At 36.5% G+C, this 21,515-nt stretch overlaps 1 protein-coding gene across 50 annotated transcripts in view; it reads left to right on the top strand.

The window, feature by feature from the left end:
- LOC112454974 (calcium-activated potassium channel slowpoke) overlaps nucleotides 1-21,515 on the top strand; it is a 98,386-nt gene that overhangs the window by 28,549 nt on the left and 48,322 nt on the right. For 33 of the 50 annotated variants that reach the window (XM_025016996.1, XM_025016676.1, XM_025016729.1 and 30 more), the window contains exons 2-5: nucleotides 11,550-11,611; nucleotides 11,898-11,994; nucleotides 12,332-12,595; nucleotides 13,076-13,243. In XM_025016996.1, the coding sequence (XP_024872764.1) occupies nucleotides 11,550-11,611; nucleotides 11,898-11,994; nucleotides 12,332-12,595; nucleotides 13,076-13,243 (591 nt within the window). Of the gene's footprint in view, nucleotides 1-11,549; nucleotides 11,612-11,897; nucleotides 11,995-12,331; nucleotides 12,596-13,075; nucleotides 13,244-21,261; nucleotides 21,354-21,515 lie in introns of all 50 variants that reach the window. The other 17 variants (XM_025016978.1, XM_025016681.1, XM_025016939.1 and 14 more) reach the window with 1 other exon arrangement.

The raw sequence follows: 21,515 nt of genomic DNA, 5'->3' as shown, positions 1-21,515 counted from the left end.
CAGAATTATCGATGTCGTTACTGAAATCGCTTGACTTTTCTACTTGCAGTTAACATCGTATTTGGCAGCCGCCGGGCAATTAAAGATGTGCGGTACACGATAACGTTAGCGATATGATAATTCGTGCCCTCCGGTTGGCCCCCTTTTTCCGCAACGAACGATCTCGTTTTGCGGCCGATAGATTTCCGGGGCTTATTTCCTCCGTATAAATAGCATAGCGAGAAAAACTCGGCCGAATCTGCCGTTGGCGCGAAACGGCGAAAACTTGGGAGTATGCCATCTCGAGACATAAAATTGCATGGCAACGACTCGTGAGTTGTTTTATACGTTTCAGTAATTAGTATTGGACATCCAGACGATAATGCATATTTATGTGTTTTTGGCCTTGGACATTGAAATAAATCAGATATCTTTCTAATCACCGTAGTATACTTTTCAAATCGAATAACAATATTAATTATCACATTTGTCTTGGACGAACGTACGTTTCGTCTAATCTTTTTTAAAAGCGATTAAATATTTTTTAACAGATTTGCTCTTTAAACAGATAATGAATATAGTGTTTCGATCGAAAATTGTTCATGCTTTCGCTAGACACTTCGGCTACATATCTCGCGATACGAAAATAGCGAGGGCAACTCGTGACGAGTCTGCCCGAGACCCACGCTAATTCGCACGCTAAAATAAGAACAGCAATCTTTATTTATAGTGAAGTACGATAGGTCAGATTGCCGCCTTCAGGGCAAATCAGATGGCTCCCCGATGCATACAATGCATTATGATGCATTTTTCACGATATGGTGTAATATACAAAAACTCTTTATTTCTCATTTATGCGCGTCTAAATTTATTTTACGTTAACTTATCTAATAAAAGGAAAAACAAATCCGCTTTATTTAAATACATTGAAAATAATTTTTTTATTGCATGCTTTTATCACTGACGTTTTTCTTACAATTTTATAATATATAAATTAACGGTACTTATATACATTGAATCTTTAAATTTCTACTAAAACACGTTTCTAAGAAATTTTCTGTGTTATATAAGAAACTTTTAATAAGAATATTTAGTACTTGATAATACAAATAAATAAAGCCAATCTTTTTCGCAGAATATAAAGGGATTAGTAAAGATAATTTTTTTTCCGTAATCAATTCTGTTTTGATATACATATATATTGCATTCTATCCTTTCTCTTAGTCTATCAAGGAACGCTTTGTGTCCTGGAAGATCGATGGAATGAAAAGGAGCATAACTCATAAGATATAATACGCGCTGTCCAAGGGTATGTGCAATTACATGAACAGTCTAGCATCAACTCGTGTCGAACAGACTAATTAGCATATGTTCGTGATCTGAATTACGAACGTCATCTGAATTACGTGTCACCTAACACATTAATCCGGGATAGAATCGCACGATACGTCTTTAATGAGTAGATTCAAATTGCTCTCGTAAAGCAGATTATAAGGATCTGCAGGGGATGCCCACTTGCAACCGTTCGGGTTTGCAGGTGTAAAAAGTGAGTACGTGTAGTAATATCGGTGCTTAATAACTCGATGCTGTTAGAATCGTGTATCCTGCATGTAATATTAACTCCGTTTTGACATGATCATAAAACATCGCGACGTAAGCTACGGACACGAATAATCATATTCCATACTTAATTGGAAATTGAAAAGAGATTAGTTATATACGATTTAGTTATTGTAAGAACATAATACGATGCGACCAAGAAAAAAAAACGATATAAAGATTTACATAGAACAAACCAATGGAAGAAAGGAGAAATAAAGTTTAAACAGTTTATTTTATCTTAAGAAAATGTAATTCTTAAAATAATCCATTCGGAAATTGATTTAGTAAAAATAATTCTTTTATGACGTCTGTTAATCTGATATGGCTTTAACACAATCTACTAAAATAAAAATAGAAACTTAATGCTTTTTTGTTACTAATTTATTGTCTTATTAATTTATTTTGGACTTTGTTGCTCTACTTGTTTCGCATTAAAAATAGTGGTTGTACCGTCTACCTGTCATGACATAGAAAGGAATAATTAGAGAAGGTTAATTTAAAAATATTCACGCTTTGAGAAGCGGGAATAATTTATTATTTCACACATATATAATCGTGACAAATTCATCCCGAATGACAAACAACGGAGACGCATGATATACGGTTCTCCTGGACATCCTGAAAAATCGATGTAGCCAATTCTGTGGAAGGCTCGATATCCTCGTATCGACAATCTTCACCGAGACGTCTACGCTCGCCGAAGAAGAATTACACTCTCGGGTGGTTCTGGGTCCTCCTTGGTTTTCGTCGTTGTCCTTTCGCAGGAGCAATTGGTTGGAAAAGTTTCCGGCAACGGAGAAGGACGAGCCACCGCCGGCGATGATAACCCAGTAACCCACATTCCCGCGCGGAAACGAGTCGATGGTGGGAGCGAGCTGGTGACGGTGGTGGATAGCCGAACGCTCGACCGTTTTTCCGAAAAGGGGGATGGAGAACTCGTCGTGGCCGGTTCAAACGCAAGTTCAAACGCAAGCTCGCCCTCTCCGTGCTCCTCCTCTTCCTCCTCCTCTCTCTCTCTCTCTCTCTCTCTCTCTTTCTCTTTCTCTTTCTCTCTCTCTCCCCCTCTCCCTCTCTTCCCCTTCTCTCCCGCTTTCGTCGTCGTCACAGGTACAGCTGCACCCCGTTAACCCGGTGACGTTCGCACCGTCGGTACGGCCAGTCGCAGAAGGGGGATCGGAGGGGCCGGGGGGGGGATTAGAATCGATACCGGTCACGCGATGATAACTGCCCCCTCCGGCGCGGCGGTGCGTACGACTATTATCACCTGGCCCTTACCGCCGTAACGAGGGCAAGCCCATCGAGGTAAGACCAGATCGACGCGGGCTTCGCTCGCGAAACTATGCGCCATGTTACGCAAGCCTCGACTCAGACTTCCCTCGCGGAGTGCGCAAGGCTCAGCCGCGCGAACGACGCTGGAGAAGAAAATCGGGAAGGAGCGCGGAGCGGGGTGCGTTGTAGCACCTGTACGTTGCAGTTTACATCGTGATTAATGAGAATTGTGTTGCGCTCACTTAGCTCATCGTCACTGAACTTGCCGATGTTGGATCTGGGTTGCTTGCATCAAGGCAGGGAGCGGAATTACCAAGAAATTCTAAGAAAACTGTTAAACGCGAGCGGAGATATATCATTTAAGCACGCTAATCCGCCGAGGATTACATGGCCGTCGTGATTTTATATATCATTGTGCGAGGGAATTCGCATTTCTGAAAATATTTATGAAGCTTAATTACCTCTCGCTACGAAGAATCCGTATATTTTCATTAGAATGTAAACGATCTGCGCCAAAGTAAGATAAAACTATCTCTTTAGATCTGCATATTGTAATGAAGCGGAAAATATTCGTGTACCTATTCAATCCAGTGTTGTCCAGAACCGTTAATTATGTCGTGTCAACCTTACATTGATTAGCACGAAGCTGCGGGATGTAGCTTTAGCGAAATAAACTTCCTTCCGACGCTATAGAAAGTTGCGTGGAACGGGGCGTTTAATTAAATGAACCGCCACCCCGGGGATGGCGAGGTAAGCCGCTCGTTTGATTAGGGTTGCGCTAAAAGCACGCGTCCTGGCTTTACTCGCCCAGACGAACGAAGGTGACGCTATAGATACGTGATAAGAGTAGTGTTCTTATACGTACTTATATCGCGTCACGACATTCTTTCAGCCGGAAATGTCGTCATATGTCTCGACTTCAAATAAAAAATGTTTCACAATACGAGTAATTTCCCGCAGCGCTGTCAAGCATGAGGAATTTCTGAGAACCTAATGTGAATAAAAGAAAAGAGAAAAAAGAAGAAAAATCGGAGCGATACGTGGGCATTTTCCCCGAGAATTTACACGGTTCGTCGCGCGAAGGCACCAAGAAGTGTATCGCGAATTTCTGATCTGAATATACATATATCAACGCGTGACTCACTGCGTTATGAAGTAGTGCACTATTTTCAGCGTCGCCTATTGCGGTCGGTGGCGGCCGGAACGAAGGAATCTTATTCTCATATGGGAAAAAATTAACCAAGCCAGGCGCTTGTAACAATAAAAACCATCTTTTTAACATTCAGAAAATATTATTTGCCATTGATGTCTCACGAGACGACGATTGAATATTTATGATTTGACCTGAGACTCGAGAACGCTCGGAACAGTTTCTCGGGCACTGATACTCGAAAAGTATCCATCCTCGCGTCTGTTACAGTCGTAATGGAATCACAATATTCTCGACATATTATCCTAGGGATCCATATTTAATCGGCTGCATAGAATGAGTAAAATGCGATAGGACTGTTTAGTATCCGTCACCAGTACGTAGTAAGTTGTTTATGTAGCTGACAGTCACTTACTACAATTTCTTCGTCTTTATCATGGCAATACGTATCCACAAGTATTAGTCTAATTAACGCTAATTAACTGCGACAGCCAATTTGCATGTTCGAAATAATAATTGCTACGCGCATATTGTACACAATTTTATCTTTTTTTCCCAATATCTTCTTATTAAATTAAAATATAAAAATTACACAGAGAGAAATAAATCGTTTATCTCGAGATGTAATTTGTATCAAAAATTAAAGTTTATTTATTCAGTTCTTATTAAAAAAAGTGTAGATGTTATTTTCATAAAATAAATGATTTTGATATACAACCCATACAGTAATAAGTGGCTATTGTCATCGATAAATATTCTTATAAAAGAAGAAATAAAATTTCAAGTAATATATTTCCTCTTTTAAATATATTTGAAATTTTACAAAGTCAGCGCGATAAGAATTAGCGAGGAGACACTGGTAAAACCATTTAACACTCGTGACAATTTAATGTAGAGGATATATTCGCTATATCCGTTTATACGCTGCACTTTATTATTTTCCGGACAGCGTAATAATTTTTACTTCGCGCGCGACCCACTTTACCCGCCAGCGCATTTTTCGGAGTATTAGACGATTCGTCCGTTCGAATTTCCTTTGTGCCGATTCGCAAATTCGTTGAATTTTGCGAAAGACGTTCCGCGAAGACGGTCCGTATCTCTCGTCCAGCCCGCATGATTTTTCCGAGTAAACGAAACGAGAAATTCCCTCGGCACGGCCCCTGCGACCGTTTTCGAATGACCCAGATCTTCCATAGTGCAGCAGCGGCACGCCGGCCGTAGTACCGCATGCTGGAACGATGCATCCGGAGACCCCGAGCCGTGTACTTCTGTAGCGTGTACGTGCGCATCTGCGGACGTTTGGAACACACGTGTGGAACATACGTACGTGCACGCAAGACGTGGCGTCCGCGAAATTGGACACGGCGCCCGCCGGCGAGCTTCACTTTCTTACCGCGCGGAGAACATATTCTGCCGGATGTCGAATGAATTTCCGGTAGGACATCTTTCGAATTTCGGGGGGAGTTGTAGCGCAACATTCGGAGCACACTGAATTATTCCGTTAGAATATCTCGCGCTCCTTCGATAGAGGAGAGTAAAGCGTGCACTTTATTATTGTATGAGAATTTGAGAAATTATGTACTAGAATAATTCAATTCTTTTTGGGTCACCATGTCCTTGACGAGAGAATTAACAATAGGCGTCTGGCTGATACATCTTTTAGTGGCTACAGTAAATTGATTTTAAAAATAAATTTACTATAGAAAGGAATTAATAATGCTTTGGAACACGAATTTTTATAAAACGTTGATCATAGAAATATTACTACAAATTTTAATTATTTCAAATAACTGCTAACATTAAATGTCGAGTTTTGATCGAGTTGTACATGAAGTAATTAATTGATGTTTAAGGAAGAAAATATATTATACAGTGTATAAATTTGAAGCTAATTTTTAGCAGAACAAATGTACCATGGAATATTACAAAATATTACTTATAAAACGAAATATAAAAAATATACACATGAATCTCATCGCATTTAAAACTAAGTTTTATAATGTAACATGATCTGAAAATTATCTGAAAATGTCCGATTATTTTTACGTCAAATATAAGCGAATCCAGTTAATATTTTGTTAAAATGTGCTCATTATCAAGTATCGCACGAAATGATAAAAATAGCAGCATATATAAAAACAAGCGACTAGTGTTTCATAAGTCCGAATGACGTCAATACTATTGAGGGCAACAGAGTGAAGAGACACTAACGTACGAAAACAAATTTCCGTGACGGATCTGAAAAGTGATTTTTGTGACGATTTTTACACACGACAAGTCCAGAGTCTTGACTCGTCGGGTCAAACTTTTCTTTCGGTTAACGGAGAGTTAGCCCCGCTTTTTGTTAATGGAGGATGACCCCGCGTTCGTTTTAAGCGCAATGGGCAGGCGGGTAGTTTCGCGCGACGCACAGTAAAATTGTTCGAAAATCTAACGAGGGAATATCTGGAACGAAGCCAACCGGCGAAATCGATCTGCCGGCAGGGCACATAAGCTACGCCTTTTTATTTATTTATGCTACGTGTACGTGTACCACATACTCGCGCTCTCTTGCACGGGGGGTCCCCGGCCAACAAGTTGCGGCATTTTACGTGCGACCACTTGGTTGGTGGCACATCGACTTCGCGTCACAATCGCCTTTCACAATCGAATTTTTCTACGTTCTTTACTGTTCGGTAATGCGGGAGAAAACGAGAGATGCCTCTTTCTTTCTCTTCCTCTTTTTTTCTGTAACAGTCTTTATTTTTACACCGGTGCATTCTTGGCGCCATCGCCCATCCACGGATCTTCCGTCTAGCGGGATATTTTCTCTCTCTCTCTCTGCTCTCTCTCTCTCTCAAAACTCAAACATAATAAAAGTTTCTCATAAATCCGGTGTCCGAGAGTTCGATACGGTGTCCGTTTATACGAGCTCGTCAAGTTTGAGATCGTAGATCCGTAAACTTGGTTTCCCTGCACGGAGTATCTGAGATATCGTATCGAGTCAAAGCCTTTAATAAATTCGGAATCGATTTCTGCTTAACGGAAATTTCATAGAAGGCCATATGAATCGCTATCTTCCAATATTACTTCTGTATCTTGTTAATTTAATCTAGAATTGTTTCGTTCATGTAAAATAGAACCAGATATTAATTGAAAAGTAAAAATTTATATTTTATCTATTATATAAAAACAATTGTCCTGACTGATTGACTGACTTATCAACGTCCAGTCCAAACCCCTAAACCAAAAAACATGAAATTCGGGGAGTGTATTCCTTCCATGATGTAAGCATCCAGTAAAAAGGGATTTTTAAAAATTCGACCCCTAACGGGATGAAAAAGGGTAGAATGTGTTTTCACGGATTCTCTCCTTAATATCTCTTAGACCCGATGAGATATTGACTTGGCTTTTACTTACAACGGTTACCCATACAAAAAACATAATTCAGGATTTTGCCTTAATCAACCTCTAAAGGGACAAATCTAGATTCAGGGGTGAATTATATAGAATTTTTTGCAAATTGTAGTAAAGCACGGGTATATCAAACTATAGTAAATAATATAACGGTTATTTTGTATTAGGAAAAATTGAATAGAAGTTATTAAAAGTATATACAACGTTTAAAACTAAATCTTGTAGTAAACAATTTTCATATCTATTAAATTCATTTATATTTCTATTATTTAAAATCAAAAGAGCACAGAATTATTTTTTATATAAAGAATTGAAATACTTTCTTACTTTTTATATTATAAAACGATATGTGTTAATGGTTTATTGATTTCTTTTGCAAGTCTTGGTTTGCTCATTGTAATTTCGGGTGCATGATAAAACTCTTAATTTCTTGTAACTTAATTTATTAACTGTGCCATAATACTTTAGTGATGAATATTATGTATTTATGTATACAGCGCGCGGAAATATTTGTTTCTTGTATCAATAGGTTGTAGCAGTATTGATGAAGTATAAAAGCCATTAATCGTTCGTCCTACTTTAGTTTAGTTCTTTTTGGAACACGTTAAGTTACTTCATAACCAGCGTAAAATTGTTACAAACTTTTATAATACACATATAAAACATGAAATATAAATTAAAATATATGACAGAATACTTATATTGTAAATAGAAGTATTATAGGTAGAATATATAGCTCTGCACATTATATGAATGTTTCTAGAAAAAGCTGAATATGCCATCTTTTATCGCGATATTTATAGTTTTTATTAGTGACAATTAATTCTCGAATTATATTCTGTTAATTTGAAAATGAACACAATTCATATTTCAATAGCAAAATAAGTGCAGTAATTTGCTTTGAACGCCTTGGAATTATTAATAAAAATTTCGCTTTTTAATTAATTAAACAAAGAAATATTACGCATATTATTTCCTTAGTCGACAAAGAAGAGAGCAACTTATTTTAAATATGTAACTATGTCAATTAAAAGAAACTATGGAACTTGTCTCTAAAAGAACTGTTGAATTCAACGCTCTGTTATTTATTTGGACTCTTGCAATGCAAAACTTGTCAGCAATTTATGTTTTTCAGTCACGCACGCTTCGAATCGACGTTTTATTAAACGTGGACTCTGTTATTCGTGAAAAAAAGAACGCAAAATTGTGTATGGATGTCCTGCATATCGAAAATCCCGCAGAAAATGGTTTCTCGGGGAGGGAGAGAAAACGATCTCTACATGAAATATTCTTATCATAATAATGATACTAGCCATTACCCTGTAGAATATCAAACGAGTTATTAGCGCGGCATCCAGGGAATTGTTCAGTTCGCGGCGAGGGCGGGTACGCGTTGCTCCAGGAAGCACCGCCGCCGTCTAGTAATTTCGCGTGGTGCAGCCGTTTATCAAGTCAATTTGCTGTAATGGTCGTTAGGAGCACGACAGGTTTGATAAGGGCTTAAATCGATGACGAGGTGGGAGTTCGTTGGCTCCCAGGGAGAGAGGCGGGTACGGGGTTCTTATTACGGTCTTTAGGCGCGATAACCCTGAACTTTAATGCTCGCCTGCCAGCTAACACAGAAACGCGAGCCTAGGCCTCCCGGCCTGTTCTCCACGTGGTTTCCGCGAGCGACGCGGCGAAAACGGGCCGGGTTAAAAATAATTTCGACGTTAAAAAAGAAATGCATCCGGGGGAGCTCGCGACTTCGAGTATCGCCTCATGCAAATTCATGAGATTGACTCCGCGGGGTCGTCGTCCTTTCGTCTGTCTCGGATGCTTCGCTCCTTCCTCTTTTCTCTTGCGCCGGTTTTGTTTGGCTGCTGTTATTAGATTATCTCTTCGCCATTATAACCGATCGCTCTTCGTCCCGCTGTCACTGCTTCGTTCTTCTTCCGTGACCACTTCTCTTGTTTCTTTTCTATATCATTCCGTCGAGGACCGCACCTACTGTCTATTTTCGAGCGGTGTCTATGTATAGAGTTTCGCTCTCATGAGACCGAGACGCGTCAGGAATATCACGCGGTATGCTGGTTAGGTCCTACTTCTCGCTTTATCTTTCTGTCTCTCTCTCTTGTTTTGTCGTCTCTCCCTTGTGTTCCTTTTTCTCTTTGTTTACTTAGTTTACGCCGACGCGTATCTCTTCTTGTCTCTACCTTTAAACAGATTTGTAAAGGAAGATTCACAAGAAGAGCGTTACGTGGATGCTATAAAATAGTTGCGAAGTAGACTGATAGGGAAATTACACGTGCTAAACTCTGACACGCCGTTGGAAGATTGTCTTTCTTAAAAGTAACTTCTGAAAAGATGCCCTATATGATAAGTTGATCTAATAGAATGTGCAAAGTAAAATATTCTCTGAAAAACTAATATCTTTTTTTTATATAGCTCTTGATATTGTAACGAGTGTTATAAATTATTAATTTTTAACGTAGATAACTTTAACATTAACTTTTGCAAATAATATTAACTGAGTTGTCATTTTTATTTTAATATTAAATTTGAATGCGTTTTTTATAATCTGGAAATTTACTTTTATTATTTCATCTTCTTTATAAGTTTTATATTTCTGGCAATAAGAACGTTTTATTCTCTCGGGAAAAGCGAAGAATCTATAATATAAGAGAGATATAAGAAGGATGAAATATGCTGTCATATAAAATGTAGGTACCGATAATCGTACGTAAGAAAGGTATTATCATCTCTCATATAATATCGAAATTATATGCTATTTCTCCATTTAAGATGAACCACGAGTACCGACAAATTTTCTTGTGTAATATTAGAAAAATTCCCAGAATATAATATTCCAAAGTATATATATAAGTAAATTAATTAATATTTTATTTGATCGATTTGTTAATCAATTTTTCGCAAAATATCGCGTTTTTTATCCGATTATTTAATTTGTCTCAATAATTTAACAGAATTAGGTATCAAACCTCGAGAGCTGTTGTTTTAGGTATCTTCTTAACGCAGGGATAATGAGGATCGCCGATATGTTAATGGATTCGCAGCACATTCAATCCTGTATACGGACGCTCATCGATCTTGTGTTTGACGCATGCATCGCGTACTTACATGCATACGATCATTGAGCTGGCCGTAGCCATTGTTTACAATAATTATGTACAGGCGTGGCTGCGCAGCTCGCAATTTTGTGTCTGTGCAATGCATACCTAAATATACTTCGTGTACGAGAAACAGACTCTCGAATGGTTGGGATACAACCGGACCTGGATGACGCGTGTATGTGCGTTTCCTATGCGCCGGCAGACCGTTTACCGGATTTCGATTGCTCGGTGCAATATTATTTTCCGATACACGTCATGTGCTACGTTTTATATAACATAAGTCATAATTTGCGGTACCGCGAATATTTTTGATTAAACAGTGGATGGGTTATTGAATTGCCACCACAATTGATGACTGCGCAAATTACTTCGGTCATTTAATTAACCGCTTGTCTTCGGTGACGATGGTGATCAGTACTAGTCGGCGTCTAACGAGGGGTTTAATCAGGTCATTAGCGCGTTTGTTCGCGCGAAAATTTTGCGCAACTTTAAAGTCGTTACATAGTGATAATTTGATGTTATAGCGATCGTTAATAATATTCACTGGTAACTACCAGTATGCTTTGACACGGTGTCGAGTATGGGGTGTTTTGGCGCTTGTCGTAAACGTTACTTCACATTTGCTGACAGTTATCGGTTAGACTTTGCGTTACACGACACTGGCGCGTGTCATATCGAAAATAAAGGGATACTACGATTTAATGATAAAAGATCGCAAGGATGACAATATATGAGACATTCAAATTGCGAGCTCTTGCGAATGTTATTCTGACAGTGTAACTGTGATTACGTTTTGCTACGGCGATCACAATATCTTTACATCAAATTTTGGCGAACTAATCGAGAAATAAGGCATGTCATATTTTTTGAAGAGATTATTTGAAATGATGAAAATTACATTATTCGGAAAACATTAAAAAACCTGCGCGATAAAAAACTATAAAGCATTAATTTTTATTTATACGTTTAATGACACTTGTATTTAAAAAGAATGTTTGACGGGAAAGATTTCTGATGATGCGACTTATTGTCTGTTTCAGGTGGTGTTAGTTTTCATTCTCAGTATAGCATCGCTTATAATATACTTCATCGATGCCTCCAGGTGAGTAACAAGACTTCGATGGCGGTGTTATAATGCGTGGCTTTTAAGTTTATCACAAACATTCATGCATATTGTTTTTATTCTTGCGCAGTATTGGTAATATTATAACAGCACTTTGTAGCTTTTTCTTGCGGTTTAATTAAGGGCGCGGCGATAATCGCTGCTAGTTTAATCGCTGCTATTTTAGTCGCCCTTTCAGCGTTGCTTTTTTTAAGACCGAGACCTTCGCGTGAGTTCATAAGAGATGCTGACCTAACATCCGCAATCCCGTGCTTTTATGTTACAGCGAAGTGGTGGAGCGTTGCCAGAAGTGGAGCAACAACATTACTCAGCAGATAGACTTAGCTTTCAATATATTTTTTATGGTCTACTTTTTTATACGCGTAAGTAAAGATCATCCGTTCTGTCTGTCAATGAACTTTCTGGCTGGCATTAAGACCATTAAATAGAATGCAAGTTTTCTACAAAATTCTGTCACATAAAAAATATACATGTTGTTTTTTATTTCGATAAATTTCTTTAAAAGGAAAATTTACAAGAATCTCACCAAAATTTATAATATTTATGAAATATTTTAAAGTTATGAATGAATACGCTTTTTACGAGGCATTTTGACTTGCGTTTTACAGAAATTTTTTGGGAATTTTTTTTCGTGAAATATAATATTCGACTGATTTTTTATTTAAATATACGTTTTTGTTTTTCATGCGATTCCCGCAGTTTATCGCCGCCAGTGACAAGCTGTGGTTCATGTTGGAGATGTATTCGTTCGTGGACTACTTTACGATACCACCGTCCTTCGTGTCGATATATCTCGATCGGACGTGGATCGGACTGAGGTTCCTCCGAGCCCTACGACTGATGACGGTCCCTGACATCCTCCAGTACCTTAACATTCTAAAGACATCGAGCTCTATTCGTCTCGCCCAACTCGTATCCATCTTCATTTCGGTATGGTTAACCGCTGCTGGCATCATTCATTTGGTGAGTCTTATCCTCTTTTTGTGTTTAAAAAGTATTTTACTACAAATATTGAACCGGTTATCTTGAGTTTGATAATATATATAAATATATATATATATATATATATATATATATATATATATTTATATAATAATATATAATAATTATAATAAAATAACAATAAGGTTATTATCTTAATATTTAACATCTTGTCTCTTATAATTTCTATGATTTGTATATTCTCAATAAGAAGAATATAATCTTACATTACTACTCGATAATGACTATGACTATGAATATGTATTTCTCACAACTCTCCCTCACATTTCCCAGGACGCCATATGCCCAGAAATCCGAGAGCTTCGTTTCTTGAACATTCCGCGTTTATACCATTGCGCAGTAGTAAAAGCTTATGGTTATAACCCTACCAAATATAAACCGCAATTTCACTCTTGACACCACGCGAGGACGATTCTAAACGTAATAACATTGTGCCCGCAGCTTGAAAACTCAGGGGATCCTTTCGAGTTCACGAACCCACAACAGCTTTCATACTGGACCTGTGTGTACTTTCTGATCGTGACGATGTCCACGGTAGGATATGGCGACGTTTACTGCCAGACGGTCCTCGGCCGCACATTCCTAGTATTTTTTCTACTCGTCGGTTTGGTAAGTTATTCCTGTGTATTCTTCTCAAACAAAATCGAGTCACATTAACGTTTACGTACGTCGGTTAAAGAGCCTTCTATACCGCGTATAACATGCCCCTCGAGTGGCATGATTCTCAAAAACGCGTTTCCATTTTTTACACTGTCGGTGAATGATTTTTTTTAAATCTTAATTCGGTTGCTCCATAGATAATCGCAGTTGCATTTTTATGGCAGAACGAAACCACTTCGTGGATATATGCATTATTAAACTCTCTGCCACTGTGGTTATAATTTAAGAAATGCATAATTTTACATAAAGTGTGTAAATAAATAAATCTTTGTTCTCGTAAAAATGATTAAATTAAATTTACTGCGTTTTTTATGGATTTCTTTTTTTATGATAAATAAACATGCGAGCTTTGCGAAATGTCTTTTTTTCTTTATCGAATTGATCCCTGTAAATATACAGTAAACATACAATGCGAAGAAAAGTCGAAAACTTGTAAAACTACATACGAAACTCTTTTGTCATATCGGTCCGGGATATTCCTTTTTTTTCTTTCTTATCGACTTTGTGTGCATCCGAAGAGCTTTTTCGCTTGACTTGTCTTTCCGCCAAGTCTTCGCCGCGATCGCGCATATCTTCATCTCTTATCCCGAGAAATCTCGAAGTATCGCCGCAGAGCATTCCGCTTGCTACTTGGCGTTTCGCATAGCTCGTTTCGTCTGGAGCTCCGTTAGTTTTGCCAAGGCTCGTATATCAGAGCGGAACGATCGGCGAGACGAGCGGCCTCAAATTTACGTGTCCCCCGAGTCGCGAGACGGTGAATACTTTCGAGTGTACGGTGTTCTCCGGCCGTTGATCCTCCTGCATCGCGCTAGCACCGGGAAACAATTCACGGTGGTATTCAGTAGGAAATTGTTTATAATGTGTTGCGAAATTTTTTATTACGTCACTTAAATCTCATATCTTGCGATATCTTAGGTTCGGCATTGAAAGTTATTAAAAATATAAAAGATACGTGAGCTTTCCAGATGAAAACTCCTTTGCTTTCGATCGTTGATACAATCGTGACGTTTTTAGATCAGCCAAATTTTTACGCCTTGAAAACATTTTGAAAGTATTTTTCTTGTCGACGGTCTATATGCAGACTTTGTTTTACCAGTAAACATTAATGTAACTTCGCTGGTTCATGCGTATCCAAGAGATAAAGCTTGAACGATAAGTATGTTTTCTGAATAGACATACATATTTGGAACTTTTATCGCAAATTTACCCCACTTCTTGAACTTTCTGGCTTCGCAACTCGAGACAAAGGGAAACGTGGTTGTAGCACTATTGAAATAAAATTTCCGTCGATGTCACGCGAAAATGGCTTTTTGGGGCAGAAATCAACGGTGGAGAACGGTGCCGCTCGTTATACCGAATCGATCGATTCGTTTGAACGTCGATGCGCGCATTGCCGCGAGCATGCCTTTCATGCGTACTTATTATGCGTATGTTTGTGTGCGGCTTATCGATTCATGTGAACTTTGCGCACATACAAGGTCGGGAATAACAGCCTGTTCTTGAAATTCTTTGAAGACGCAAATCGCATTTTTTTTCCTCCAAAACGCGAGCATCGCCGTTCAAACGTCCGTCGAAAATCCAAGCTAATGTTTGTTGTCCGCAGCTCACCGTAGAATATTAATAGATAATATTAATTGATTATCGAGTTAAAGAGTATATCCTGAAAGTACGGTTGTTTGACATACATGAAATTCTGATACAGAATTGATTTGCTCGCGCATAAGGGCTTAAGTCGTTTCACGTGGAATGAGTTCCTTTTACTTTTTACAAAACAATTCGCTAATGTGATATGTCCTAAATGGGTAATTGTATTTTAATTACTTTATTTGTTTTCGAGTGAAGAAAATATGATATGTAATTATACAATATATTTTGCTCCTTAGTTTGCAATTGGCGGTTATTCAATTAGACACACTTCATCAATATATCAGAGATTGAAAAATTAAAGTTAAAGAAACTGTTGCGAATTAAGCCTTTATAGCGGTATGACGACGAACGTAAAGAGACTAATTTAACTCAAGAGTTTTACTTCTTTTCTTGAATATCGCTCAAAATTTGTTTAAAACGTGTTCCCTATTTCCTGTAACTTATATATGTATGTACATTGAAAACGCAGAAAAAATTCCTATTATCATATGAAGTTCGTGGTAACTTGGACAAGTTTGATTTGAAATGTTAGCTATGACAGTAGAGACGAGAAGACAAAGATATCGGGTACCTCAGCCTTATGCCTCAATATCCATTATATCACATTTTTATTGGAACTTCCAAAATGTGTTAGGATAAATTATTTCTATCAAAACAAAAATATTACATTTAACGGTCAATACCTTTTTTTCTGGCAACTTGCACACAATCAGGGTTTAAAGCACCATAGAAAAATCTTTTATCTTCAACATTAAATATAATTCCATTTGTGCTTCCGTAATCTGATTTAAATTTTCTTGAGGAAAAACTATTCGAAGCACTCTGCATTATTAATGAGCATAGAATTATTAAGAGCGGAACCTCAATATATAAAAATCACGATGGATTTCGCTAGCAAGTGTGTGAGAGATTTTCACACATTTATATTTTATAATTAAAAGATAAGGCTTCTAATAAAATAGTAATAATAATAATAGATTATCAGAATACATAGAGAGCGTTTTCAAATAATAAAATTTTGTATATGTAGAATTATTTAAAACATTTCTATCTACACGTTATAATCGAGCGATTTTATGAACATAACGACTTGACGACTATAAAAGACGTAATAGCCGATATAAGATAGATTATTCATTCCTTTAGATTAGAGCAATAATTTCTTCCAATATTATTCGAGTTTTTGACGCAAAAATTTCAATTTTTGTGTGTTACCACTTTTAACAATATTTTAATCAAGATAAACGATTAATAAACAGACACAATTTCTAAAAACGCAGCTGAGGCATTTAGCATTTAGTCAAAACATTTCGCTTACATCGAATCGTGTTTCGCATCAGATTAATTTGCTATATTTGCGAACGCTCGAGCCTCCCGATTCCGGTGTTACGTGAGATGATGAAAGAAATAATTGCGGCCATGCGTATTTGTACGACACATCGTAGTTATTGAAAGCATATACTACTTATTCTCTCTTTCTCTCTCTCTCTCTCTTTCTTTTCTTCTTTCTCTATCTCTATCTATCTTTCTCTCTACCTTACGGCTTAAATTGGTTCTACGAGTTTTGCTACAGCCACTGTCTATATCTTTTCTCTTCGATCTAAAAGTCATTTGTAGCTAATAATGCGGCGAATCGATTACTCGGGTACGATCGATTCGGCTTGTCATGCGAATGCTGCGGCATAATGCTACGAACTTATTTTTTCACAATGTTAGCGAGTATTGAAAGTACTTTTATTACATGAGAAGCCTCGAAACTTGAAACTATGGAATTCTATCGGAAATCCCGTTTTATACTATTGAAGTGCACGGATAAAACTCACGAACAATTTACAAGAGCTCTTATTACAAGAGAAAAGTTACTGAAAAGCTACATAAATATTTTAATGCTTAATTTTTTATGTTTGTGTGTAATGTAAAAATTGAATAAACCCAGTTTCGTAATTATACTAATTATTTTATAATTGAGACTTAAAAAAGTTACTTTTACTCATTAAAAAAGGAATAGAGTAAAAATTTTGAGATTAATTCATTTTTTATGACGTAATATGACAATGTTTGGTTAGATGAGTATCTGATTTGAAAAGAATGAAAAGTTTAAGATAACAAAAAAAAATTCACAGAAGTAACACAAGAAACATGATTAACTTGTTCTTGCTCCACGGTCAAAGATTCGAGGTACTCATTACTATCATATAAATCTTTTTATATCAACCTTATCGTATCTCTCTCGAAGAGCACGAGGCTCAGTGGCTTCGACAAAGTATTGGTGTCTGTACGCGCTTGATCTTTAACTGTCCACATTCTGTCTGTATGTGTATTTTCTGCGACGCTGATACGCTGCTCATATTACGACGGAAGATATTATTCTGACCGCTTGAACTTTATTTTATTTTTTTGGAATTGTCGGCCGTATGGTACTCTCAGTAGTAAATTCCAATTACGATGAGATATCAAGGGTGAACGCGAGACTTAATCAAAGCAATGTTTATCCGTTTCGATATTACTGGAACGTTCACTTCGTTTTCGCTCCCACAATCGATAAAGAGCGATAGCTGCACACACAAGTAATATAGTTTTATTGTATTATAGGACAGGAGATGCCACTTTGTCTTTCTATCGATTTTAAATGGCGCGTTGTAAACTTTGTTAGAGAACAGAGATGGAACTTCTCGAGATGGAGTATCCGCACGATTTACTTCAAAACTTTCCCTCGAATTGGCAGATTAGCGATAATGAAAAAATTGAGTTGAATCGTCTTTACAGAATACAAACGGAACAAAATTTATGTCCTTTTCCCATCAAATATCTTAAATTATTTAGGTATACGAATAAATAATTAATGTAAGGCTTAATTCTCAATCCGACAAACTTACACATTTTACTATTTATAATTAAAATAAATTAAATTAAAGATTATCCTTTATTATTAATTTACAAAGTAATTTTATAAAACACTTAAATATTATAGCTTGTATTTATTAATTATGTAACTTTGAATGAAGTTATGCGTCATTATTATTTCAGATACAATCGAATTTACTTACATTTTTTATTCACATTTATTTCATTAAATTCCTCAATAAATCATTAATCTATATTACATGTATATAAGTTTCTGTTTACTACGCATTTTATATCTGGATATAAAAATTAATATTTTGTACATTTATTATCTATTATTAGAAATATATCGAGTGTGTTGGAGAATATGTGGTATGTCCTGTCCATTATATTTTCGTGTATTGCACCGAGAGGTTTGTAACCGAATCGTTGGTCTGTTGATTAGTCAGCTGGGAGTGAAAAATCATGTCCTTGTAACACATTTAAAGGGGAAGGTTCTTTTGGAACGCTTTCAAAACGCTTTGGCACTCATTTGAAAGTGTGATACCTTGTCTCTGTGTCCCGCGACGGGCGAGGAACCCTTTTAACCGAACTCGGTATAATATTCCGAGAGACACGAGCGGTAATAAATCCGAAATTAGACAACGCGCGGTCGTAAATTAAACCAACTGAGGCAAGCTTAAAAGATCGATAGACTCCCGGTTCATTGCGAGTTCGGGCCCGGTCGCGAGTACCTAAAAGTAACACAGAAATGAAGTTGCGCATTGTCTCCGATTGCATAAAGGGATGAAAAGAAAAGACTATACTTTTTAGGATTACAAAGGAAAAGAACTAGATTTTATAGTCATACATATACACACGTTTAATGTTAGCCTTAAAATAAATTAAAGTTTTTATATATATATATTCAAATAATATTTTTTATGTATTGTGTATTGCTAATATATTCATATTGTGTATTGCTGATCCATTTATCAGCATAAAAAACAGCTTTTGATGAGAACAATTATGTGATACGGTTATTTGAACTAATCGTATTGAGTATCCTTGTTTTAAAATTTATAAATGTGGTTTTCATATGATAGAGAATTATCGCAAATGGTACATGCATATTCTAATTTACGGTCAATCCAACATAATTTTATACTAGAATCATATGATAGAGAATTATCGCAAATGGTACATGCATATTCTAATTTACGGTCAATCCAACATAATTTTATACTAGAATGATGTATCAAATGAGCGATGCATTCAAATGCATCCATACAGAATTTTGCTCATAAATGCTGGGTCATCAAATTAATTTATTCACACGGTTTGCGTTATAGTATCATTACAAATATCCGTTTATAACAGCCGTTCGGTTACAAACCCTTTTGCAAATAGATTCTTATTTGCAAGGCTCGTGCAAGTGAGAGTTAAATTTTTATTTTCAAGTACAATAATCTCTGTCTTTCTCTTTCAGAATAATCTATTATTGAAATACTGATCTACAACTATTCGCGGACATTATTTATTACAATTCGTGGGATTGTGCGTTAATATACTGTTTGCTAAATTTCAGAATATGTGATATTTTCGCTAAGTACCTATCACTGAAGTTCTGAGCTCCGGGTACGCGACTTCTCGTCACTTCGCCGCGTATACTTGACGTACGGCGAAGTGATCGTCGGTCGTACAATTCGCTGCTTCGCCATGCTACTTTACAGGATATTTATCCCTGGCTGTTTCTTGAGAGCGTACATCATGTCGAGCGCAAAGTGTCGACACACTTCTCTCTCGCTGTTCTGTCTCTTACGATGATTTCGTTGATCGCAGTGTCTTTAGTTGCCTGGTATCTATAAAGCTCGCGACGCAAACAATCGCGGATCTCTTTCAACGCCTATATTAAATGGCAAATTACGTGGCGTGACACGACACGGCACGACTTTATTGATCGTTTTATGATGGATCATATCTTTCTCATAGCACCCGGCATTATAGATGATTTACATAATAGCGCTTCCTTCATTTTACACGCGCACGAAGCAAGATCGATTTGTTAAATTTCCTTTCTGCTTCCGTTCATTAAAACTGTTTGCATCTTTCACATACTTCTGCTTTTTAATTTTTAATTGTTATAAGTTATATTACTATCTTATACAATTTTTATTCTATCCGTAAACAGCTGAGTTACAAGATTGGTATTAAACATCATTATCTTATCAGATATGATGAAATAAAGGGTACAAAATAATTTAAATTTGATAAAAGATTCGCGATTTAATAAACTTCATTAGTAATCTAACAATAAATCAAATAACACAGAGTACTAGTCACACAATTTTGTTATTAAGTTATTGAATGTAAAAATTAGAAAATTTATTTATTTATTACAAATAAAAATACTGATCTTAATGTTTACGAATAGACTTCTGCTGTTTTCTGTCTTTATTATCTTTTTCTTACTATACTGTTTTTACTCATACTGTTCACACGCTTAAATATTACTATACTATACTGTAGACACGCACATATATCTACAAATAAGAACTTGAAACATACACAATGGATAATTCTATACGCGGTTGCAACAAAATCTTCGTGATGTAAGTATACCGATACATGATATAATTGTAATAAAATTTCTTTTTTGGCACAAAATAGAATTGTGATAGAAAATATTTCACTAAAATTATTGGACTTTTAAAATCGATTTTGATCTATTTTATGCTATTTTTATGTGTTGAAATGCAGCATAAAATAATTATCTATCGATATTGATTTAATACGTGTTGGTTGTTTATAATAACTGGATTAAACTTAAATCATTAACATCAGAATATAATACCAAATCATATTAAAAATTACAAATGATTTTTATACGAATCTGTGTTCCATTGTACATCATAATTATTATCTGAATTATAATTTAAATTGATGCTTTTGTGTAGAATTAACGGTTTTGCAGAATATATATTTTATGCGCAATTGCTTACGTATAAAAAGATATGTTCTAACATTTTTATTTAATATTTCGCGGATACGGTATTGTAAGAAAAAAAAAGAAAAAAAAAGCAGAATTAATTTATTTCTGTTAGAAACTGAAACTTGAGTGAGAAATTTTGCTAACATAATTACCAGCGAGGTACTTTTCACATTGTACGCTTTATTATTCATGCATCGACACGTTCCATGATATTGATATACTTAAAAGCATCGCAATTTTTGTCACTTTTTTTAAGCACACGTTTTTCAAGCACATTTTTCGAACACGAAACGTAAGAACATAAATTGTTGCCTCGTCAGTCGCATTTCTACTCTGTTTCCGCTTTTTTTTTCCATCATCCCGACGCGAAACACGCACTTAACTTACGCCATAATACGGCGCGAAAGCACTGCTGCTAGACGCAACCGTACATCAGTTGACCCAGTTTGTTTTCTCAACGATCCGTAGTCGCATAGTGTTTTCCAGTTATGATTTCTATTTGCAGGCAATTTTTGCTAGTAGCATACCCGAGATAATAGAGCTCGTAGGCAGTAGGTCCAAGTACAGCGGCGAGTTCAAGCGGGAGCATGGAAAGAGGTATTACTATCAAATTTACGTTCTACAAAACCCTCTGTCTCTTGTTCTATTAATTTTATTTTTTCTTTTCCAGTATGTCTATGTATATACTTATACTTATACTCGTAAGAATTAACGAACGTACACGCGCAAAATACATAAATCACCCACGCAGACCCACAC

The sequence above is a fragment of the Temnothorax curvispinosus genome, unplaced genomic scaffold (genome assembly GCF_003070985.1).
Source record: "Temnothorax curvispinosus isolate PA1 unplaced genomic scaffold, ASM307098v1 QBEX01000525.1, whole genome shotgun sequence".
NCBI lineage: Eukaryota > Metazoa > Arthropoda > Insecta > Hymenoptera > Formicidae > Temnothorax > Temnothorax curvispinosus.
This window is presented reverse-complemented; position numbering and strand designations above follow the sequence as displayed.